Source organism: Anas platyrhynchos, chromosome 4 (assembly GCF_047663525.1).
Source record: "Anas platyrhynchos isolate ZD024472 breed Pekin duck chromosome 4, IASCAAS_PekinDuck_T2T, whole genome shotgun sequence".
Lineage (NCBI taxonomy): Eukaryota > Metazoa > Chordata > Aves > Anseriformes > Anatidae > Anas > Anas platyrhynchos.
The window spans coordinates 70,330,709-70,356,191 of NC_092590.1; the positions used below are offsets into that span (position 1 = coordinate 70,330,709).

The 25,483-nt window shown below is 38.1% G+C and overlaps 1 protein-coding gene across 3 annotated transcripts in view; it reads right to left on the reverse strand.

The window, feature by feature from the left end:
* Window positions 1-24,959, reverse strand: part of HTT (huntingtin) — an 83,519-nt gene extending 58,560 nt beyond the window's left edge. The window contains exons 1-18 of one of the 3 annotated variants that reach the window (XM_027455606.3): window positions 24,694-24,959; window positions 19,068-19,151; window positions 18,488-18,608; window positions 14,384-14,443; window positions 13,254-13,333; window positions 12,689-12,827; window positions 12,318-12,459; window positions 10,832-11,010; window positions 10,198-10,402; window positions 9,327-9,374; window positions 6,186-6,266; window positions 5,396-5,760; window positions 3,470-3,593; window positions 3,077-3,195; window positions 2,032-2,143; window positions 1,497-1,637; window positions 592-750; window positions 410-507 (exon numbers count right to left, since the gene is read on the reverse strand). In XM_027455606.3, coding sequence (XP_027311407.3) covers window positions 410-507; window positions 592-750; window positions 1,497-1,637; window positions 2,032-2,143; window positions 3,077-3,195; window positions 3,470-3,593; window positions 5,396-5,760; window positions 6,186-6,266; window positions 9,327-9,374; window positions 10,198-10,402; window positions 10,832-11,010; window positions 12,318-12,459; window positions 12,689-12,827; window positions 13,254-13,333; window positions 14,384-14,443; window positions 18,488-18,608; window positions 19,068-19,151; window positions 24,694-24,794 — 2,358 coding nt within the window. In that variant the 5' untranslated portion in view covers window positions 24,795-24,959. Of the gene's footprint in view, window positions 1-409; window positions 508-591; window positions 751-1,496; window positions 1,638-2,031; window positions 2,144-3,076; window positions 3,196-3,469; window positions 3,594-5,251; window positions 5,761-6,185; window positions 6,267-9,326; window positions 9,375-10,197; window positions 10,403-10,831; window positions 11,011-12,317; window positions 12,460-12,688; window positions 12,828-13,253; window positions 13,334-14,383; window positions 14,444-18,487; window positions 18,609-19,067; window positions 19,152-24,693 lie in introns of all 3 variants that reach the window. The other 2 variants (XM_072037807.1, XM_027455608.3) reach the window with 2 other exon arrangements.
* Window positions 24,960-25,483: the final 524 nt, after the last annotated feature.

The following is a 25,483-nucleotide window of genomic DNA, read 5'->3' on the forward strand; positions in this document are numbered from 1 at the left end:
CAGAAAATAATCATTTCACTTGTCATTTGTCACATTTCTTTTCTGACTTCTAAATACAGGCTATAACCAGGTGCTAAACGTTCAAACTTCCCTGTTTAGCTTCGATATTCTTCATACTTAGTTCACTCATCCTATCGTTGGTTAACAGAACATTATAGCTCATACCTGTGCATTTATCATAACTGAGAATAGCTTTACATTATACCGATACACGATCTAACCAACATAATTATTTTCCATTTATTTGTTCAACATTTCTGTGCCTGAATCTATATACTTCACAATAAACTTTCTTGGGGAAGAAGTCTTTTTTGTTCGATATTTATACACCTGAGCATAGTGGATCCTAGACAATGAGTAATGCCTCTGTGATCTCTGGTAGTGCAAGTAAATTATTACTTCTGCTTACCCTCACAGCTGTACAAGCCAGTTTGCATGTTACAGAGGACTCATCTTTCAACGTTTTCTGTAACAGAGGTATGCAGTCTACCAAGGAAAAGAGATTTCCTAACAAAAAAGGAATTTAAAATAATGAAACAACAGAGTTTTGGACACACATAAAAAAAAGAGACTCTTAAAAAACTTCATTACCTGTTGAGCTTCTGATGTTTATTAGCCATTTTTCCACATCAAAGCGGGATTTCAGTAAAATAGAGTTGATAATTGTTCCACAGAGAATAGCAGTAGCTCCTCTAATCTGGGGATCTCCATGGTCAATGTAGTTCAGAATATCTGATACATACTGCTCCTCTAAGAAAACAAGTTGCAACTACTTTATTTTAAAGATACTACTCTTAGACTTAACTGATCCCTAAAAATGTCTCAGTGAAGGTATTGATCACACAAATCAAAAGCAGCATATTCACACTAAGCTTTTCTTTGTTCTACCTTACAGAGATCTTTTCCATGTAATACACACAATCACGCCATTCACACCAAGATTTGCATATAAAACCACTAACATTTTATTGTGATTGTACCCAAAATGCTCTGGTGAATCTAAAGAGATTTTGGTCAACACTCCATCCTTTGCTTCTATCAGCATCAAACCAGCTGAATTCTCCAGGTCTCTATTGATTATACTGTATCATTCATAAAATTATATTGTATTATTCATATAAATGAACCAAATGCCTTAGAAACCAGCTAAAAAACGGCCTGAAATAAATTAGAAGAAACTACAAGGGAAACAATCAACTTATATATAGCAATTGTGCTAAAGAAAATACTTCCCTAAAGATGTAAGTTCTTCTGCTAAAGCTTAACTCTTATTAGCAAAAATAAACAAAATCACCATACACGCTATGTTCAATAACATTATTTCCACTGGCTCTGTAACTGACACCATTAGCACAGATAGTGTATCAATATAAATTGGTGCAATATTTGTTTGCAAATATTAAACTGGATTTAAAGAGTTTTCAGTGTAAATGCTGCTTTACTTACTTGGAAGCCCAAAGACATTATTAAAAAGGAAGATTTGAACTACAACATACCATACTCTTCTCCCATTGCTTCAAGGGGTGTTTTATACAGTTTGCTGAAGAAAGCCTCAGGGTGAAGGGCAATGGCTGCTCCAACACAACTGACTGCCAGGGCTTTTACACTGACTCTCACATCTCTATCTGGAACTAAAGCTGGGAAAAGGAAAATAAAAGTTTTAAAAAGCTCCCTAAAGTATTAAAAGCTCTCTGTAAAAAAAAAAAATACAGCCCCACAAAAGGGTTCAAATGCGCAATAGCCCTAGAGGTTTATCTCACAAGAGTTTACAAATGGTAAGTGCAATTGAGCATCTGACAAGATGACAGTAATATGTCATATGCCAAATGGTTCAAAACGGGATTCATCACAAAAATTGCATAAATTTAACTGTTTCTCGGTTTCTCTGTGCTCTGCTGTGTTCATTTAAAAAAGGACTGTTAAAAAAAACAACCAGAATTCTTTAATAATATGATCTTAGAAAATCAGAGTAAGTTAATGATGTTTACAACTTTTTAGCTTTGAACCAATGAGTGTTAAAGACAAACTTACCTCCTTTCTCTCCAGTAAGTAGAAAAGAGGCTGACAGAAGTCTAACACAGTGCACTAGAGGAGCAGAATTTCCATCTGTATAGTGGCCTATATCTCCTTTTATCCTGGATGGCTATTGAAGGCAAATCATAAATCTTACATAAATAAAACTTAATCTTCAATTTAAACAAAATATTAAGCATAACAAGTTTTAGAAATACTGCACATTCCCAAAACTTCAGAGGTTCAATATGAAGCGTGTTTAATACATATTCCAAAAGAAGGTCTTAAAATATTTTTCTTAAAACGTTTTTTGGAAAGTTTTGGGAAAGTCTCCAGCATCAGATTTCAATCTGGTTTAATTTTAATCAGAGAAGCAACAATCATTCTGTATACTTTCTGAACTACCTAGACTTGCTGTTTACATCAGGAGGAGTCTGAAACTTTTTTTTTTTTTTAAACCAATGATCTTTGGAAACTTTACATGAAAAGCAATTCTTGTTTTCAAAGAAGGCTGACAACATTCTGCGCTTTTAGCCCAAATTAATCTAATTTCTGTCTCCAATAAACCCAGTGTCTCTTGACCCAGCACAGAATAAGGTCCAATACTAAAGAGAAATACAAGAGGAAATGATTACCCATCAGAGAAGCCCCTCTGCAGAAAGAGAGGCTCAAAGAGTAAGAAAGATATACATAACTCCTGAGGAGATGAAAGTTACCTACACAGGTAGCAACCAGTGCAAAGATATTTCAGGTAGGAGTGTACACTGTTAACACACAGACAAAACAGGTTTGTGTTCTCAGCAGTTTAAAAACGTTATCTGTTTTCGTTTTGCTGGCAATGGCATTCAGTATAAAAGTTTGTGTATTCACCTTATGTTAAATGAAATTCAAGTTACAGCTCAGGTTTACTAGTCAATATTAGCTATCCTGACCTACAGCCAAGTACACTATGTATATATGCTACCCATGCTTATCACCGATTTACACATCCACAGATTTTTTAAAAAAAAACAACACACAGTTGTTTCAGACTTTGAACCATACCACCGTGACCGCTTCTCACCTTATTCTCATGGTCACCAGGATCTGCTGCATCCTCTTTTGATGTAAATCTATCAACACTGCCATCAGAAGGCTGCCTACTGTGGCTCGTGGTTTTCAACAGGTGAGGCTGCTGAAGAGCTTTAGAAGAAGGCAATTCATTACACACTATTTTAGATGCAAATTAAAAGCACTTTGATTGAACTTAATTATAAACATGAAAAATAAATTAGCGGTGATCAAAACAAGTTATTCATTACAAGCGTTAAAATATATTTGTTTTACATTTCAACCTAATTATTTTTCACTTCCATTTAAGTCTTCAGTCTCTTACAATAACAGATTCACCTGTAATATCTGCCCTAAAGGTGTAACCAGTTCTGTATTTTTTCTCCTCCTTTATTTATCAACATACCAATAGAAGAATTTCTGAAAGACTCCGATGAATCATCCTGGAGAATATTAGCAGCTTCATCTTCCTCATCTTGCAGCTGCCCAATTTGCATTCCAGAATATTGTCCTTCAGCACCCTCCAAAACCTACAGAGTACAAAGACACTACTTAAAATAACTTAACACACAGTAATAACACTCAAACATGCAGTTTTAGTAATCTAGAAATACTTTGAAAGCAAATGTGAGCCTGACAGATTAGTGTACAGCTGCGTGCAGGCCCCAAAGCAGCTTCCCTCCCTCCTCCAGCATTTGAGCCGTAACAGGACATGGTTAGATCTGAGAGTCTCCCAGTTAAGCCATGAACTTGGATGTGAGCACTGAGAAAGCTGAGCATGTAGTGCAATACCTCCTCTACAACTCCCCACACTTCCTTATTCCAAAGAAAATTATCTCACTAGTTACAAATCAAAACTGATACCTTTATTGTCACAAATCAAACTTGTTCCTTGCTGTCACACTCTCCCATAACCTCACTCGTTGTGAATAGACAAAAAAAAGTCAAACAACACACATGTAGAATTTTTAAAAATGACAGGTGAGGTTGAACTCATTTTAATCCCTTCATCCTAAATCAGTGCTAAAATGGACATACATGGAAAGGATTTTGACCAATACAGCATACAGACAGTAGATACTTGTGGAAAATAACCATAAAAGACTAAAAATTGGTAACCATAAACTTAAGGTTTTTTTTAAGGTCTTTTTTTTTTTTTTAATCAGGAAATACAAGATAAATTCAGGGAATAGCTGAAGAAGCACCTTGAAATCTTTCATTAAAAAGCCTGCATGTGGATAAAGGGGATGCCACTTAGCCTGTCAGTTGGGGAAAAAAATAATTTTATTTGTAATTACAGTTAATAAATATTATGAAACTTGACACATGCAACAGTCTGACAAGAATCTGCAATATGCACAACTTGTTAATCTCTGTAACTTGCCTTTAAATGTCTGCACACTTTGACCTCTGCACTGCCTACATTTTGTTCAGAGACAATGCAAGTACCATCACTCCTTTAGTTCCTCTATTTCATATTTGTAGGAGTATTTGCTTGTCATAACTGTAAGTTTACTATCTTCTGTAGGTGTAAAAGACTATTACTCTTTCAAACTATCAACTTCAGTCAAAAGTTCAACAATATTTGGAAAAAAATGAAATATTAAGTTTTTCCTCTTGTGCATTTTTCTCTGGCTTCCAGAATTATTTTTTCCCTTTATTATTTTTTTTTAAATTACTGTCTCAGGATATACTTGCCTAAAAGAAATCTCATAGCTGTACTGTATGCATACTTCAAATGTTTATTAGGTATCTGTTTCTTTAGTAAATCATGCAATATTTGCTGAGTATAGGAGAAATTTGTACGATGGAATAAAAAGAATAAAAATGAGTTGTGCTGCCAAGTGAAAAAGCACAGGCAGAAGAAAATGTGAAGTGTTAGGTTTCAAAAGTATTCCTTTAGCATTCCAAGTATGACTGTTCACCCTTTAACACTTCCATTAGTTCTTCTGCACCCAAACAATTATTAATGGATCTATACAAACTGAAGGATACATTATTCAGAGCATATACTTTTATCAAGCCTCTGATATTGGCATTTTTCGAGTAAGCGACAAACTGTTGATGCTTGTCTTCGCATGACCTACCCACTGAACAGAATGATTAGAGCCTTGTAGTTTTTAATTACTGCTCAAGTGAAAGTGTTAAAAGGAGGTCAAGCTCTCCAATGGGGGTGTGAGCTGCTAACCTTTCCATTGTTACTAGCTGAGGATGGAAAAGTAGAAGACGAATAAGGAGAGGAATCCAAGTCTGGGCCCTCCATGGAAGAACTCTGAGATATGTCAGGCCCCTCAGTTGAAGTGGATCCCCCCTCTGCCCGCTGCACACTTACAATTTCAGAACTGTCCGAAGGGGTTACAGCTGAGTCTGGACCTTCTGTAGTAGTCTGAGAGCTATCACTAATTGGTGAGGAAGCCTGTGTACCGTCATTCAAGTCCATAGTGGGATCTGACTGGACAGCACTGATCTGACTGGAGCTTCGACTAAGCACATCATCATCTTCCCCTTCCGTAGCTGTGCTTGTCAAATCACAGCTCGTCAGGTCTACAGAGTCTGACTGCAACGTATGTTGAGAACGTGGCTGCTCGGTAATGATATCGTGTCCAGTAGGATCAGCAGCTGAACTCCCTGCTGACCCAGCTGTTGATACACCCGATGAAGAAGCTAGTTCACTGGTAATCTCGCCCTTCACAGAAGCTGCAAAAAGACATTTATAGGTCAACCAAACGCTTAAATTTGTGTTTCACTCTTTACACGAGCATCTTTAAAATACTATGCTCTAAATTAAATTAGGCTAAGGAAAATTCATGACTAAACAGCTAAACCACAGTAAAGAAACAATCATCTGTCAGATCTCTTATAATACTTCCTCACTTCTATGCCATCCATCTATGCCAGTGACAGCCTGATCCTTTTAAAAAAATAGGCAGTCAACTTCATTACTTAAATTTTACACCCAAGAGCATTTAAGGTTTCAGTTTTTCCTATCACATCCTTTGAGTGTCCATCTACTTTGTTGTCACCATAACACACACTTCTGTATTTTATGTACTGTCGGAAAAATAAAGGTTTTGTAATGTAAAGTAACATATGTTTGCACTGCTAAAAGGAAAGCCAAGTACCTGCAAATGATGCAGCACTGACATCTGATCGGGTTTCAGAATCATCTTCCAAACCTTCTTCTTCACCGAGAAGTATTTTACCTGGTAAGTGTGATGTAAGAAAAGCCTTACAGTTTACCAAAGTTAAAGCCGATTTGAAATGCTCAACAGTTGAAGTTATTAAAAATAAATAAATTTTGCATTTAGAAGTTTATCCAAACAACTTCTCAAAGCTATAGCACGCAACAGATGGAAGAAGAAATGAAGGAACATCCAGACCCTCACTATCTGGTCAGGAAAGAAACAGTCACGAAGACACACAGTTAAGCAAGTTTACTGAATGGTTGTACCATTCAATAAAAAACTTATGTCCTCATTCTAGTTTATTTTTGTGTACTGTGACCAAAATCCCAGTAATTTCTTCAAGTATGGCCCATTACTAAGGCATCCGCATGTCTGCCCCCAACTCGGAGGGACATTAAGCACGACAAATAATAAAATAACTTCTCTATCCTTAAGGCTGTGAAAGTCATTAAGTAAAGGCTACTCTTATTTTAGGGCTTGGAATTCCAATGGTACAAGAAAGGAAAATGCTTCAGGGCTACTACGGCAGAACTTTTTAGGGAGGCTTTTGCCACAGGAAGAAAGAATCACTTATAACCTAACACAGTCATCTTAAAAGAGTTCACTTACTCACAGTTTAATGTCTATTTAAAATAGAGGTAGTGCAGAAAGATACCTGCAGATGTATCTCACTGCCTGGGAGCAAAACAAGGATACAACTGTATTGAAAAGGAGAGGAAATAATTAAGGCCATCCTTATGAATCTCATAAGCCAATTGCTCAAACAGAGGGATTCATGACAGCAAACCTGTTTTGCACTTTAGAATAAACCTCACTGGTAGTCCAAGATTTACTATGTAAGATACCAGTGTTCTGACAACTTGACGTGAATGCTTTTATACGTCATTTAAGTTACCAGTAGAAGAAAAGCATTAACAGACTTTTGTATTCATTTCCCTATCATAACTGCTTCATATATATGCAGAAAAAAACACTGTAAAACTGTCTCCTTCATAAAAGTATGTTTTATGCTATTCAAGACTGTAAGTAAGGCAGAAAGGTAACCACAACATTTCAGTGTATATTCTATATAAAATAACAGCAGCTCATTGAGAGCTACACATTCTCAAAGGAGTGAGTAAATCTGTGCTAAGAATTCCCAAGCAAAAGCATGAAAAAATGGCATATTTTTCTCAATTCTTTCCCACATTTATGTCCATTTCACTGAAAGAAACTGGGGTATTCTACTTTCCACAGCTGATCACCTTTAAAAGTGAAAGAAGAAGAAGGACACTGGAAAACACTTACAAGGCATATTAGGCTTTGCGTGTCTACGTAAGTCTATAAAACAAGCCACAGAATAGCGTTTCTCTATTTTGAGGAACAAAAGTCAGTTAAGATGCAGAACATATTCCTTCATTTAGAAACGAGTTTTCAGCCTTGTTTGCAAATAATTTTCTGAAGCCGAAACAAAGTAGCATAGGCCAGCTGCTCCAAACTAAAGTTGGTCTGAAGCAGAATGATTGAAGAGACATAGAAAATCCAAGTTCTAACATAAGGCTAATAGCGGAAGAATGTTATAGCTTGAGAAGTTTCACCTATGGCTAACCACAGAAGCATACTACTCTATATGCCAAGACACTGCAAAACTACATTGAGCAGGAATTGGGAATAAGCTTAATTTTCCCTCCTTTCTTCAGTGGTGAGCAATAGGAAATGAACAATTCAGAATTTGAGATTAAACCTGCATGAAATTCAAAATCATGAACAAATTTCCACAAATTCATTTATGCCATTTTCAGACCACAAAATAATCTTTGTATCATGATCTTGAAAGAAGATGGAAACTGATGGCTCCATACATGCTTTCCCATAAAGTGAGGGAAGGTTAGTGTTTATCAAGTACTTCAATTGAATTTATAATATTATTAAATCTTCACTAAAGACCATTAACAATTTTAAGTATCGAAGTGATAATTCTACCATTTTTCATGTAGAATTGATAAGCATTGTTATTATGATTTCTTGCAGTCTCTCACATTCGGATGTTGCAGCAATACCTACTTCCAGAGCACCTTCTTATTCACTCTCTTGCTTTTAAACTAGTGCTTATTGATGCAGAGATTATTTCTTATTTTATTCAGCTCTACCCACTAGTTCACGTTTAGGCATATTGTTACAGCAATGAAGCGTAATGAGATTCTTTGCACACAAAGATGGAAGGACATAGTTGGGAAAAAAAAGTAAGCTATGAGCTACAGCAGTCCTTTGAGTCTGAATAACCCTATTGAGTCTTAAACTATCTTTCCCTGAGGTTTTCCTTTTTACAGTATTGCACATCTCTCTGCCTACTATGCTTGCACTGACTGCACTACTCTCACACGCTGTTCCACTGCAGTAATAACATCTTCCTCAGCTAAAACAGATGACAAATCTCTTGCCAGCTGTATCTAGAATGATTCCTTTGTGAAATAACTTAAGTATATAACTAGATACAAAGTAATTTCATGCACAAACTGGGAAATAATACTTCAGAGTAAATTTTATTATTTTTTTTAAATCCTGCCAAACAAGTTACTTACTAAAGAAATTAAATATACACAGTAAGACACAGAATTAATAATGCTAATCGTCAAGGACAAGGCATAAAAAATAAGCAAAAAGCATCACATCAAAGCATGCAAACAAACACACATTAGCGAAAGAGGAAGAAAAACAGGACTCTCAAAAACAGGAAGGTTAACTATTTAGTGAGTTACGTTAAAAGTTAAATATTACTGTCAAAAGAAGGAATGCCCTGTTCAGACAGTATTTTTAAATATGCTCTTTAAAACTGAAAATTGCCTCAATACTCATTAGCATAATTTTGCTGTGTTACAGCAAAAATAAGACCAATACTGCTTCAAATAATTTTAGAACATCTTGGTTGCAATATCAGAAATCTCATCAGAATTCTTTTTACAGTGATTTACATTGATGAAGCTCAGCTGGTAACAGGAAGGAATTTATGAACAAAGACCAGAGTTCAGCAAGACAATGAAGGGAGGGAGGGGAATCTGAGGAGAACACAATTAAAAGATTGATTTTGGAAATAATCACCTTTATGCTTTCTTGCAAGAACAGGGCTGCATGAAGACCCCCCTCCAGCTGCAAATCACAGAAAGTAACATATCAGGGCAAAGACAGAGCTGCTGAAATCACGAAGGAATTCTAAAAGCCTCAAATGGGAAGGAAAAAAAAGGCCAGGAAGAAATAACAAACTTGATGCTTTTGAAGCTCAAGTTTTTTGGGGGTCATTCGCCACCAAATAACTTTAATTTTCTGTGCAAGTTGTGTGAAGTTTACTTTTAAAAAAGTGTTCTAAATTTCACTGGTATGATTGCTCCTGGCTAATTAATTACTTCTAAGAGCAGCAATACTAGAATGATCCATTAGTTCAGTGCAGAAGTCCTTACATAAAATCCAATCAGAGACTGATTCTTTTGAAACAGGTAAGTAGCAGTTAAGAGACAATTTTAAGAACATGCACTTCACAAACAGGAACACTAATAGCTGATTTTAAGTTACAGATGAAGTTAAGACATGCTTTAATTTCATGCTGGTTTTGACATTTAGCAAGGAGCTCTTAGTTAACATAAATTCTGATTAGATCAGCTTTCTATGAATCACAACTGTCAGATGCTTGGTGAGAACATTCATTTTGTGAAAAGTATCAGTCACCATGGTTAACTTGCTCTGTGTAAACAAAAATTCATCAACACAAAACAAAATACTCTGGAGTTCCACAATACTGAATGAATGTACACCCACTTAAAGGAAAATGAAGTGGGAGAGGATCTGTGACTGTACAAGGAAAAATGTCATGTATACCTTTACACTATTTATTTTATCCTTCGTACTTTTGGGTAGCATTAAGGAATAGAGCCTGCAATAATTTCCTTTTACACGAATTACCAAAAACATAGCTTACCTATGAGCTCCACTATGCTCCCACTCCGGTTCCTGATGGTGGATTCATCTTTGGATACACTGACCTGTGCAATGCCACCTGTAGTGGTCAGGGCATGGAGAAGTTCAGGTGGTGGTGTTCTGAAAAGCTGCTGTAATAATTCTAAAGCTCCAGTCACAACATTGTGGTCCTGATGCTGAGTATAATGCAGAGTCAATTCATAAACCTAAAAAACAAAGTACTGGAGTAAGTATGTGAAGATGCAACATACTACCTTCATTCTCATATACCACATTAAATTTTAGTGGTGCAATTTAAGTGACTGAGATACGCGGTATCTAATCATCATCATCATCCTTTACTAAGAGGAAAAGCTCATCTCAATGAAGCCATTTAACTGCTTTCTTGGTAGTAGTCTCTTATCATGTTAGCTTATTATAGGAGGAGGAATCACATTCAGGAATGCAGTAATTTTTATGAATTCCTTTAGGAACACCTAGCAAGCATTTTTCGAGGATTTCATGTTATTAAAATTATTTATCAGGAATTCCAACCACTAGACACCAAACTAGTGTTGCATCACACTGTTTGAAAGGTTCCCTCCCCCATAGTCCAAATAGTACTCTTCAGGTTAGGGTTATTATTTGTGTTTTACCTGTACAAGCTGGTCTGGTGAAGGTGAAATCTCTGCTTCTTTCCTTGTTACACCGAAACTGCCTTTCAGGCTGGTATCCTTCACTTGTTGTTGCAATAAAGGTATGAGATACCTTAGTGTAAGTAAAACACCCAAAATTAAAAGAGTAGGATGATCATCATCTACAGGAACCAACAAGCCTGGGGGTAGAGCAGAACAAGCCAAACCGCTTACTAACAATGGTAAATATCAACACGAATGTACAAACACATCAACTACACAAATTGTGTAGTCAGTGTAATAGTTTCTGTTAAAAAACAAAACAAGAAAACACCACCTAGCAGCACCTAAAGAATGTTTTTAAGTGTAGAAACACTTGAATATACATATTATTTAACACTCCTGACAATGATTTAGGCCATGTGGGTGGATGATTAGAGGACCCTGGCTCCCTTCCCCTATTTCCTACCTCTTCTGTTCAATAACAGCACAACTGTGTGTTTTATTTTTTAAATAATCCCTGAGGCTCATACTGAGTAACTTCCTCCCTCCACTTGGCTATTCAGTTCAGGCCCAACATAATTCCCCCCTCCAGAACACATGCTACTGTCCTGATGAATAACATTCATACTTTTGCTGCCTCCTTCAACTGGAAATCTTGCTCCATATATTTACCCACTAATCAAAGAAGCAAATTCAAAATACATGAAGAATTAATACAAGTTATGTTCCTATTAATACTACTGTCTAAATTCAGTACCATTGCTAGGACATTGTAAAACAGCACCTTTGAGGCAGGAAAGAACAACATGCACACAGAGAAAGGAGGACTGAGAAGTAATACACCATTTTCAAATCAGAATGAGAAAAGTCACTACACGGCCATGGCATCTGCATTTTTCACCTCATCTTTTAAGAAGCAAGGCTAACAGGATAATACTTTACACACCTGCCTGTCTTCCTTCCCTCTCCATTTGCAATGTAGTCTACATATGAAAGAACCTTTGCACAGTACCACAACCAAGGCAAAAGCTTCCACTACAATTCAGGTGTTTCATCATCAGCTGCAGATCTCCCCCAAAAACTGCAAAAACTTCCCAGATTACGGAATATAGAAGAAATTACATCACATGAATTTTTGTGCTTTTTGTGCTCTCTGCACTAACAACCAGGCTGCTAAACAATACAAGTCTTCACAGATTCCTGAGCAAGGTCTTGCAGAAGAATGCCTAGACGTCCTCATTTTCCAATAGGCTAGTTGCTTCCTTAGCTTTGGCTGTTTTTTTTCAACGTAACTGAACTAGCATTTCCAAACACACGAGATACAAATAACATGAGTGTCTATATTTCCTAACTACAAAAAATAAAGCAAGCACAAGCAGGGCAACTGATAGTCTAAGTATCCCTTCTTTGCCTCAAAACCATTCACATATTTAGCATATTACATGAGAAATTAAATTCATATTACTTATACCTGAAGCAAAATTATTTTTCCCCAGAATCTTACCTAAAAGTACATTCAATAACCAGGCATAAAAATACTGCATTCTTCGTGAATGTTGACAGATGCTTACTGCTGATCCTGCCGCAGTTCGACGGATAGTAGGGGAACTGGATTTAAGATTAGCTATGAAAGCCTTCAATAAAACCTAAAAACAAGATAACGTTATTTAATTCACTTCTCTCTCTTTTTCTTTCTCATTAAAAGAGAAGTCAAGCATCTTTTTCATCCATTCCAAGCATTACATCAAGCAAAGACAACTTTTGCCTTAATTCATACATGCACCTATAATACTGCTTTCTGCAACATGATTGATAATAGTGGTAGTTTAACTGTGCTATGAGAAGTAACAGGGAGCACTACTAGGTTAAAGATACCTTAATCTCATTGTCGTTTGCAAAATTGCCAAATGCTGCCATGATTTTTGGTATTGCTGCAGCTAGTGTTTCTTGTACTGATTCTTCAGGTCTCTTACTTATTCGTGTTAAACAGGGCAAAAGGTTCACTAAGTATGGCCTAAGTATGACAAAGGAGAAAAAATTCGAGGTAAGAACAACTGTAGCCACCAAAACCTTTTTTAATTCATACACAAATTCTTCGTTCAACTAAATCATACAAAATATTTCCATTAGCTACATATAACATAGAAAAACAAGGTGAATAAAATTAGCAGACATTAAGAATTAAAAAGAATACATGAAAAAACTCATCGTCTTCAAACATCTTGCCCTTCTCACAGTTATGTACAACACAGAATTAAAATTCTGCTAAAAGAAAACTAGCTACTCAAATTAAGCTACTTCAGAGACAACGTGACAGAAATATAACTGGGGGGGAGGGAGGGCGAGAAGAATATTTAAAATTTGAGAACAGTAAAAATTTTTTTAGCATCTGTATTTTGGTAAATGTTCTTCGGAAAGCTCAATACTAGGATGAGTTTACCTGCATTTTTGAGGCCGAACTAGATGAGCAAGCTCAGCAAATCTCCAGAGTGCAGCACGTAGACTTCGGGAAGCACCATTCTAAATAGAGCATACAAACATTTCATAAAGCAAAACCATTCCATTATAGAATGTCTACAATTGCTTAAATCTTATACAATTTTACTTAGATAAAAAACATAAGGTGTCTGGAAGCCTTAAAATTCTTTCTAGCTAAAAGGAAGGAAAGTCAGATCCACAACTGCCTTTATTTTGCTAGCTGGTATTAGGAATTTTCCAAGTGACCCAAAATGAGTTAAGAGAGAACATCAAGAAAGAGAAGGAAATGTCTGAGATCTCCACTCTGCTGAAATCAGCTTAAAATACCACAGAGACAGTCATCAACCAACAAAGAGACACTGATGATATGAGAGTCTAAAATCACTGGAACACTTGCAGAAATACAAATGCAGCATAAAATTGACAGCAGTGGAAATATGCAAGTAAATAACCTTCAGCTCCAGCGAACACCAAAAAAATCCCATGTAACAACCTACATCATTTCTTAATGGCTCACATTCTGAATTTAGTAACTATTATTCTGTACTGACATCTTCAATAATGCACATGACTTGAGCCAGAGTGTATTTAGACCCAGTGTCTGAGGATATAGTAAAGCTCCTCAATATTGTTGGAATGTGGAAAACTATAGAAGTTGATAGGTGTCATCTTCTCTAATCTCCCTATTTGGATAAATTGCATACTTTACTTAGCTTGAACCTAACCAAAATACTTCTCAAGTCAAGCCTCCCTGAAAACTGAACTGAGGTGTTTAGAAAGTATTGTTTCAGTTTACTTAGCTAGTACATCAAAGGTTCATGGTGCCATTGTTAGCATAGCGTACACACAACTGAAAAAAACACAACTGCATCTGAATTACAAATTGGGCATTTTCAGATTCAGAGCAATGTTAACAGATTTTGACATGGCAAAGTGATCTAACTGATGCAAGAACCAAATTCTGTAAGCTTTAACTTTGACCTTAAAAAAAAAAAAAACACAAGACACTATTTTCATGAATTCCATGTTCCAATATACTAAAACACTTACTTAATACTCTATTTCAGAAAAACAAAAGCAAGGTAAACTCACCTTTTTAATCTCTTTATACAATTCTAATTGTAACCTAGGGAGATTGGAATCCATCAAAACCTGCAATAAAACATATCATGAATATATTGCATCAGACTGGAGGGACTTGAAAGAAACAAAGTTGCACTTACAATAAAAAAAAGTGTAGAACTATTTAACTACCCCTACATATGATGCATAGGAGGACAAAGCTAATCAGAAGACAGGAAATGCCTTTATGTTTTCCACAATAACAAAACAGAAACATGGACAATTCCACAAACTGAGGTATTTGCAGTTGACACTAGCTACTTGTCTCACCTGCCTAAAGGAGGCCACGTGGCATCAGACCCCAGCAGTCAACTTAAAGTGCCTTCTGGCAATAGCCAATAATAAATAGCCAGGAACAGACTATTAAAACAACATAATAGTACCCACAAGCAGCGAGAGCTATTTCCTGCTAGACACTGCCACTTTCAAGCAGCCTACTGTCAGGTATTTCTGCAGCTGAGGCTGTATTTGTAGCGTTACCTACAGCAGCCCTTGAAAACCCCTTCTTTTATAAATTATTCTGTTTTCAGCATCCATTTGTTGCCATGAGGTGTTTTGGACACCAGCAGTATCATGTTCCAGGATCTAATCACACAGAGTGTGCCAGAGCATGTATTTTAGTTTGCTCTAAGCTTGTAGTACAATTAAGAATTAGAGAACACAAAATGAAAGTAAGCACTGAGGAGTACTAATTTTCTGTTCACCTCAACTCAATCATTCCACCTCCACCATGGCAGAAAGGGGAAAAAAAGGAAATAGTTCCACTATGTAAAATCCTTTCCTACAAAGCATTCTGTATACATATGATCACCCCTTCTTTTCCATTTGTTTTTTTATCTAGCACGTGGTAGAAATGTTCATGAATAGTAGCACAACTCCTTCAGCTGAAACGAGAACTTCATGCAATATGCAAGTATCTAGCTTATGAATTTATATAGTCATTTAACATTTCATATTTCATTCTTTATTCCCTTCACAGTTATTCAATAATTTCTGGTTTCTGAAATATGCCTTCTTGACCATCAACCAGTAAGCTCACATCTTCACAGGATTATTCATGACGACTACAAAATCCTACGTGGCACGTGCTGATGTGGAAGCCACAACTGCTTATGCACAGTCAGCCTGCGATTCCTCCAGAGCACTATTTCCTTATTGTATGCCCAATAACTTTATGCCACAATTACACCAGTCATCACAACAAAATACTACCTTCCCAGAAAAGTCTTGCTTTCATCTCTTAACTGTTATAAGCACCAACTATTAACTGCAAATGCCTAGACTATACCAGGTAAGGACTAATTTCACTTCTGTAAAAATTTAGCTTTCACAAAGGTCACTGCCTCTGTGCGTAATTGTCCTGGTTTCAGTTAGAACAGAGTTAATTTTCTTCCTAGTAGCTGGTAGAATGCTACGTTTTGGCTTAGGATGAGAAGAGCGCTGATAACACCCCGATGTTTTAATTGCTGCAGAGCAGTGCTTATACTAAGCCAAGGACATCTCAGCCTTTTGCTCTGTCCTGCCAACGGGCAGGTTGGGGGTGCAGCAAGAGCTGGGAGGGGACAGACCCAGGACAGGTGACCCAAACTAGCCAAAGGGGTATTCCATACCATCTGACGTCATGCTAAACAATATATAGGGGTGGCTAGCCGGGGGGAGGGGGCCGGACTGCTCGGGGTTAGGCTGGGCATCGGTCAGCGAGTGGTGAGCAATTGCAATGTGCATCACTTGTTTGTACACATTATTATTAGTAGTACTATTATCATAATTGTATTATTATTATTATTGTTATTATTATTTTCCTGTCTTATTAAACTGTCTTTATCTCAACTCACGGGCTTTACTTTCCATTTCTCTCCCCTGTCCCAGAGAGGGAGGGGGGGAGGGTGAGCAAACGGCTGCGTGGTGTTTAGCTGCCGGCCGGGTTAAACCACAACAGTAATCAACACACACACGAAAAAAGCACCAGCTACTATTCTGGTTTCAAGGGTTACTTTTCCTTATACTACACTGAGCTGGAGCAACTTTAATACTTTTGTTTGTTTACTTATATTTTTAGCAGGACAGAACCTAAAAATTCATCCTAGTCCAAAAAAATATAAGCAGAGTCAACTGCAAATTAACATAGCTAATAAATCCTAATTACTGAGACCAACTGTACTACAATCTGCAAGAGGAGTCCCACCAGTGTCGTTAGGTCAGGCAGCACTACAACAGCTTTGTAGTTCAACTTCAAAAATGAGATTACTTCAGTAACAACTCACTTGCAAGTGGTATTTGCACGGATAATTCCCAACTTCATTTTTTTTTTTTCTTTCATATAAAGATTTCACCAAAGCTGTTTAAACTTTAAGCCATTTATGCTCTCTGCGAGGTTCTGACAGGTGAGTGGAACGGTATTCAAAGACCACCTACAGAGGTTTAACTAAATTTGTCACTGCAGTTTAAAGCCTTGTCTATACAGAAATGTCAGTGTTTTAATTGCACTAATGAATACCGAATCCAGACATGGTTTTACAAATAAGACTTGATATCTAGATTCTTATTTCAAAAGAGAAAATATGAAACATCTTTATAGCAACAGAAGTAGCCCTAAATTGCCTGAAGTACCAAAAAAGCTGAACGTTCACTGATTTGCAAGGTCAGGGGCCTGATGCCTCTGTTCTACTTATCACAAGCATCACTGCTCCTTGAACAACACAAAAATAAAAGTGCATGTCTTTTTCCCCTCTACATTTATACACCAAACAGGTCTGCTTAAAGACTAAGCTGCTACCACAGAGCATAGAAATGGAAACAAAATACAAACTGTGACCAGCTTCAGTAACAGTCTGATAAATCCGTGTGGTTGGAATACCACAACTATCAACATTTCACAGCTGTGACCAAACTGCAAGCTTAGTGACTGATAGGAGACTGTCATTTGAAAATCACTTTTATCTTTACAAGAACACCATCTACCATACAAAGATTCAAAAAACCTGAAGTTTTTCAAGTTAACTTAAAATATGTCAGAAAGCAGTAATGGTATTAAGTAGACAGGTGAACCTAAGAGATTATCTTTACACCAAGCCTACAGAACAGTTTCACAGAAGCAAGCAAGCTTGCATTCTTTAAGACAGTTTCAGAGCATCTAATCAAATTCTCTCCATACTACTAATTCATACAGATACCAAACAAATAGAACGTAATTTAGAGAAATCCCTACATAAATAGGGATTTGTCTGCTTGCTTCTATACAAACTCCCTTCACGCTAAAAAAAAAAAAATTATTTTTTGCACATTCATAAAATACTTAAAAGTTTCATATCAATTAGATTAATTATGCAGCTACATTACATAATTCAACCACTACAGAAAACAGGAAAAAAAAAAGGAAAGGACAGATGAAGGTAAACCCATTATGGAAGCAGCAGCTTACATTAGTTATTCAAAAGTTTCATTTTGTGATTTGTTGAACTGAAATTTAGACCTTGCCTGACCTCCTATCAAAATCCGCCTGCTGTCTCCAGCAAGCCCTTCATTCTGGATCACAGTAAGGTAATAACAGCCTCCAGAACACTACATTTATCCTAATTATGCCTACAAACTTCTCTGCCAAGTCTCAGCAAATCACTACCAGAATTACAACACACCAATTGTCTGGAATGAAGAGACATTATATCTTATAGACAGCTTTTTCATAATACTCTTTACCTTTCCTACATGTTAAGTAACTTCTTCTTTACAGAATAAGAGTATTCTTCCAATACCACAAAATGTTAGAAAAGCCCATGTTCTTGTTTTGACTGTCTTAAACAGAACAAAGTTAATGAATGATGGAAGGAAAAAAAAAAAAAAGAACAATGAACTACAGCAGACAGGTTAAAATACACTTATCTGATATAAATTTTACATCCTCTGTGCAACTCACCTTAGAGGACATACAGAATTTCCTAAAGCTTACTTGACCTCTTGCATTACAAGAGATTATCAAGAACAAAAAGCAATTAACAGAGTGTAAGTGTGAATTCATACAGGATGCTGCATCAAGAAGAGGTAAAATCTAGTAAAACAATAGATAGAAATTCTTACTTTAATAACTTTATTAAGGCATTCATCAGCAACCATCCGGACATCAGATTCTGCATCCTCACTGCAGAGGAGAAAGACTTCCATAGCAATCCCCAGCAGTTTCTGAAATTCTGGAGAATTTCTAAGCAAACAAACATTAGAAAATTACAATGGGCACTAGAAGCAGACAACATGAGAGCTATTTCTGATGGGGTTTCAGAATCCAACAACATATCCACAGATTTACAAGAGGAGAAAAGATCCAGCAGATAAGCACTTCCTTAGGAGTTGGGAAATCATTTACCTGCTCTTTACTACATAATCTGGCAAAGGTATTTGACCTCTGTGCCTCAGTTTCTCTGCCTGAAGTAGAAGGATAATACCTACTCTACCAATGCTCAAGGAAAATTACTTCCTAGATTTTGGCTTAATTTAAAAAACACAACCAAACATTTTATCATTTTGGTCTTAAACTGAAGATGAACGCTTAAAATCAGCAATTATCAGGAAGCCGATAAGCATCTAGCACTGCAAAGAACCTATTCACTTTAATGCAACAAATTGTATTAATGTAGTAAATTAAAAATAAACATTGTCTTACCTTAAAGACTGAGCAACGATGTTTTCACATATTGTCAGGCAATGATTCACTCTATCTTTCTTGGTAGTTGAAAGCTCTTTCTTTCTAAAATGAAACAATGAAAATAAATCTGAGATAAGACTTGAAAACTGAGTGATAACTATAGACACTACTCTAGCAAGTGTATTTATAATAATCACACACACAAAAAAAGAAACCACTTCCCTGGTCATGATATAAATATCCATATACCAATTATCTGTAATCCCAGGACTTTGCATACTAACTGCTGCTGAGAGCACGCAGGCACACAAGCAAAGGGAAGGATACAAACTTAGAAAAAGCATAAGCCTTTTAAGTAGGATTATCATATTAATCCTGTAACTGATAAAACAAACAAACTCAGACTGAAAAAGGCTGGGGAAAATAAGCAAGGAGAACAAGTATTGCAGACTTAAATATACCATGATGATGAAAAAAAAATAAATCTTTTTCATCATCAACTTTGTCTGATGACTTCTTGAAAAGTAAGAAGTTGTATTAAATCATTTTTCATCTGAATTAAAGGATGCTAATGCAATCCTGTCATAAACATTTGGAGGAATATGGTATTATTAATTGTCAAAACAGCAAAACTCTAGGCACAGTCTCTACCTATCAAACATGATGTCCCTATAGTAACACTTAGCATAGTCCAGACAAGGACGAGCTTAGTTAACTTGCAGCAATTAAGTGTAAAACAAAAAACAAAAGTCACAGAATAGAAGAATGCAGATGCACAACTGATGCAAAGCCCAACCTGTAAAGCTTACAATTTGGAAAACTTCAATGCTCACTTTCACCTGCTCTAAGCTCCTTTACGCCTGTGTCGAGAACAGAAGCTTCTTCTCTGCTCCACCCCCAGCAGCCTTGCCAATAAATGAGCTGGAAAAAAGCACTAAGCCTGTGACATTTTATTTCCTCATATGCACTGTCTCCTACTTTCAGCTCCATTGACACAGAATCACTCCTAGCAAAACAGAAGTTACTGTTAAATAATTTACTAGTAGCAAGCCAGGAGCTGAGGAACACCTCTCATGTGTCCTGCCAAGGAAGCTCCTGCTGCTTCCCTCAGATTCACAGAGCTGCTCTTTGCTTTTGCTATCTAAGTGAAAAATAATCTTCTGTACGCTTAACATTTAACTGTCTTAGCAAAACAATAGCAAAACTATCAAATAGCAAACAAGTGTTTCTAAATGAGAAGTTGGAAAATGATCATTGATCATTACTGTAACCTTGAGCTACAATAACAGAGCTTAACACAGCATTACGGACCAACAGTAATTAGCCAATAACCACATTAAAGTAACTAGAAATACATTGGTAGACCAAAATTCTAAAGAATTAAGCTGTAATAGTTAAGACCTTCTGCTCAAATACTACCACAGGTTTTGAAATAATAGGCCTGTCCTTTTCCTCATCATACTGGAAGTGGGGGTTGTTTCCTCCCAACATTTCAACATTTCAGTTCTCCATGAGATCCTCTCATCTCACTCCAGAAATACTTTCCAAAGTTTAAGGAATAGTTCTAAAAAAAAAAAAAAAAAAAAAAAAAAAAAAAAAAAAAAACCACAGTATTTTCTATTAGACATTTGACAGTATGTTGTTTAGGTAAGCTTCAGTGCTCCTCAAAGAGGATCTATTCTTCAGCTCATACAGCCCTGCGCAAGGCAGGCAGCAGTGTTCAATAGCACACAGAGCAGCAGAGATCAATCTCTTTGGCAGATTTCTGTAAACAAAGAGCTCTCCCAACACTGAATAATAACACAAGTAACTCGAGAAAATTAAGATTTTTTTTTAAATGGCTTGAAATGTGCAGTGAAAACTCAGAAGGAGTGCTTATAGTTAAGAAGATGTTACCATTTAAACTGAAAGAAAAGAAACCAGAGGTGAAGAATAACTGTCAGTCACTATTAAAAGGAAAAGGAAAAGCATTCGGCTGTGTTTGCTGTACTGAATTCTTCATCTGCCATTTGGTTACTCGCCTTCCTTAAGATCAGCTTCCAAAGGAGTAAAAGAAAAGGCGGAACACAAACATAATGTATGTCATGTGCATGCACACATTTACTGTGTCTACAGAGGGGGAAAGATAACACAATGAATGATATTCTGTGTCTCTGGAGATAGAACATGGTTTTCTTTTTTTGCTTTAAAAAGATGTATTCAGACATATTATGAAGACCTCAGGCAAACTACTGTGCCCAGGGGGCACAACAGCATCACACATTTCTTAGAATAGAGCTGAGGCAGCAAGCCTCATGTGGAAGGTCAGACATCACTTCATGTTTCCAGAATAACAGAAGGCAGAAGATATTGAAGCAGCAGGTATCTACAGGAGAGCCTCATCTCACCGACACGGGAGTTTAATCTTCTGCACGCTTCCATGGGCAGCCTCTAGCCAAGAAGATGAACAATGTAAGAAAAAAACAGCAAGTCCTGATAATTCTGCACTCCCAGCCTATGAAGAGATCCAACTCTCTGATGCTGATTTTTTTTTTTTAAAAGCTTTGGAACTAAGGATGTGTAAATAGACGACAGAAGCATTAATGCTGAAACACTATTTTAAAAAGGCAAAGCCTAACAGCTTGACATTACCCTTGAGAAAAGTATTGGAAATACTCAAACTTCTATTAGCATACAGAACTATCAGGGGATCAAAAAATAAACAAATGAAGCTGAACTGTGGCAAATGATTTGAACACGTGGTAATACAGCCCATGACAGACAGACAGACGACAGACTAGAACAGGAGCTGACCCCCCAGGAATGGTAATTTCAAAAACCCATCCAAGAAGCAGGCCAACAGTTCCATGCAGTTCAGTCTTCAGTTAAGCAGAAAAGATACGGCTACAGATAGTGCTGATAAAACCTACCTATGTCTACAGCTTCACTCAAACAAAAATCCAGAAAAAATAATCAGTGAGGACTGAAAAACTTCCCTTTGCTGGAGAGTTCTTGGGCTCTTGCAGCACCTTTTACTGCAAAGGTAGTGGTTAGAGCCAAATGAAGACAAAATTGAACTTGTGACCTATTTCCAATTTCAACATAAAGCAACTGTAATAATTAACTATTAGAGCAAGTTAACAGGAGAAAGGGTGAAGAACCACCTTTGCAACAGTTGAATCAAAAGCTAGATAGTCTCCCAGAAGAAACATTAGCACTTCATTTCACTCAGCTCAGTGACAAGAGGTAAAAATTAATAAAATATAGTATGTGGTGTGACTGTCCATCTGCTCTTTGCTTTTACTGAGTAAACTCTGAATTTTTACATCATACTGATCAAAATTTCAAGTTAGTAGGAGCTCTGCAATCCAAAACAAAATGAACAACCCAACTCCAACCCAAATTTAAGAGCCTGGAAAAAATAGAAGTAGATACAGGAGACAATAAAGGTGCATCAGCAGAACCTTATAGAAACAATATGATGAGAGAGCACCACCTCACTTTTTACAGAAGGAAAAAAAAATCCAAGAGGAGATGATAGGAGACTAGAAACTGACATATATCTGTAGTATATAGTAAAAGCTTAACACATGATTTCTGCTGATTAAATCTCTCAAAACAGAAAAAGCTCTTAAGTTCTCGGTACAAGCCTGAATTCACTCAATATTTTAATAATAAAAGTAAAACCAGAATATCACTTTTATCAAGATCTAAGAAGTCGTTATCTTTGTAATTATATTTCTTAAATCATGTAGAGGTAATATCACCTTGTCAAAATTTAAGGCATTAAAAGAAAAAAGAGAATAGGAAGTAGAGATAGGTACTTAGTTTTACTTTCACTGTATAGAATAAGAAGGTCCGACAAAAAAAAGTCTAACAACATCTGTAATAATATTACTCAATACTTAAGGAATGACAGCATCTCACTCATCTAACTTATGCAACAAGACAAGTTTCAGCTAATGGACAATACCAAATAGATATCTAATTAAACAGATAAATAACAAATCAGTGGCACTTATGCTGCAAAACTCACCAACATCTTTATTCTCCCGTTACTGACAGGTAAGGTAGTATCTGTTTTACTACAGCAAGCAAGGACAGGAAGTTACCACACAGAACTACAAAAATATTTAAGTGCTATTTGAATGGCACTGTAATTAAGATGAACACCTCTCCCCAGACACAACGAAAACACATCAGCATTTCTCCTTTCTAGTCCATTGAATGGAAAATGCAAATAATACCACAAGTTATGCTCAAGATGTCACCTGGTAATACACTAACAGTTTTGGAAACCTCACCAGAGACTGCCACAACATCCTTTCACAGGCTTTCACGAGGCTTAGTGCTGTTAGTGAATTCGTAAAGCTCCTAGGGGCATGCAATACTATCAGCTTTCTGAAAACATCCAGCCTATTTTTAAACACAAAACAAAGTCAACTAGGGCAATTACAAGCCTGATTTGTTAGTTCTGTGAATACAGAATGCCTAAATGCAGACCCCCAAACCAACCATAACATTCCTCAGCCAGCATCACAAACAGTTTTCAAGCCTTTCTTTTGAAATAACACGATCTATCCCAGCAGGAACTTCTTAGATAGATTTTCCTGCTACATATAGGAAAGATTAGAAATAGCTGTCCACCCATCCTTCATGTCACATGAAACAGTAACGCAAAAATGCACAGAACGGAGCAATTCATCCTTGCAAAACAGTAAGTCAACTAAAACCAATTAGATCAGAAAAGACAAAAGGTTCTTCACCTATTATGCCCCCAAAGCATCAACCACGCATTGAAACCGTTTGAGACAAGAGTCTCCAAACAGAATGAACCATGATAATTTACTTGGCATCCATATCAAAACGTACTGTGGGAGCAGGTGGCCGAGAGCCCAGCTCCACCGCTTGTCATCTCTGCCAAAGCGGCCTGAAACTGCCAACGGAGAAGTTACCTGCTCCTCAGCCCTTCTGTTTCTCCTGTCTCCCTGATGTCTGGAGAAACAGCAATAATGTGACTCACGTATTCATCCCGTGCAAGCCCTACTGCCTTTCCACCTGCTCAATAAGGGTTATTTTTAGAGAGAGCAAACCCAACAGGCAGCACTGGGGCACTGAACAGCTCCTCGCCCTCATTTGCTGGTCAGACACCTGAATATCCCACAGACAGAGGCAGATGCCTTTTCAGTGCATTCACCCCTGATATTTAAGGACACAAAAGGATACCACAACTATTTAAACCACCTCCTCTTAGGTGTCAGCGCGAGAAGTCACCGCATGAGACTTTAAACGAAGTTTGTCACAGAGATGAACAGCACGGAGGGGGTGAGCCCCAGACTTTTAAGTTAGGCTTGGGATTTTTCTCCCTTTTTCCCTCAGCAGCACGTTAAACAGAAGGGACCCTTTTCTTCCCAGAGCCACGAAGCGCACCCCGCACCCCTGCACCTCCTGCCCAGCCCCCGGCCTGCTGCAATTCCCCGGCTCCCCACAAAGTTTCCAGCAGCCCTGAGGCGACGCAGAGAGGTCCCAAGGGCCAGCCTCCAGCCGGGGCTGCCCCTGTGGGGACCCTCCCGGCTGCCACCCGACCCTGTGACCGCGGCAGGGTCCCGGCCCCCCCCCGGGGCCGCCTCAGAGCCCGTCCCGCCGCCCGTCCCCGCTCACTCACGGTCTCTGCAGCGGCTCCTCAGGGATGGCGGCCGGCCCCTGCTGCTGCTGGAAGGAGCGCAGCGACTCGAAAGCCTTCATCAGCTTCTCCATCGTGGCCATGGCCCCCGAGGGGCGCCCGGCGGTGCCCGCCTGCCTTCGCCCCCTCAGCCCCGCCTCAGCCCAGGCCGCGCTGACTCAGGCGGCCGCCGCCGCCGCAGGGGGCCGCGCTCGCCGCCCCGCCGCCATCTTGGAGCCGTCCCGGCAGCCCCAGCGCCGAAGCCACGCCCCCACCCTCCCCTCCCCGCTCCGCCCGCTGTGCCCCGCCCGCCTCGGGGCGAGGCTTTTTAAGCTGGCCGGGAGCCGCGCGCATGCGCACAGTGCCCCCGCCTCATCTGCGAGCAAATGAGGAGCCGGGAAGGAGAAAGAGCGACAGGCGCCGTGTCCAATCGGACGGAGGGAGCCGCCTCCTCCCGCTGAAGGCGGGAGCGCCCCGCGGCTGCTGGGTCCTAGCGCCCGCCCTCTTAAAATCGCCTCAGGAGCCCCACGCAACGCCCAAGCCCTCCACACGAGCGTTCTGACAGGAAAATTTAATTAAGGCATTAAGTGACAGCTGATAAGAGCTGGCACTTCAGCTGTCACCTCAGAAACGCATGAAATGGGTTCCAGTAATTCCAACAAGAGCAGCTCCTGGCTCTGGCTACTCAAGTGACTGAGTCCCTTGGACAGGGATATTAGGAAAAAAAAAAAAACAAAAAAAAAAAAAACAAGTGCTCCCACACACCCCCAAAAAGCTCCAGAACCCCAGCCCC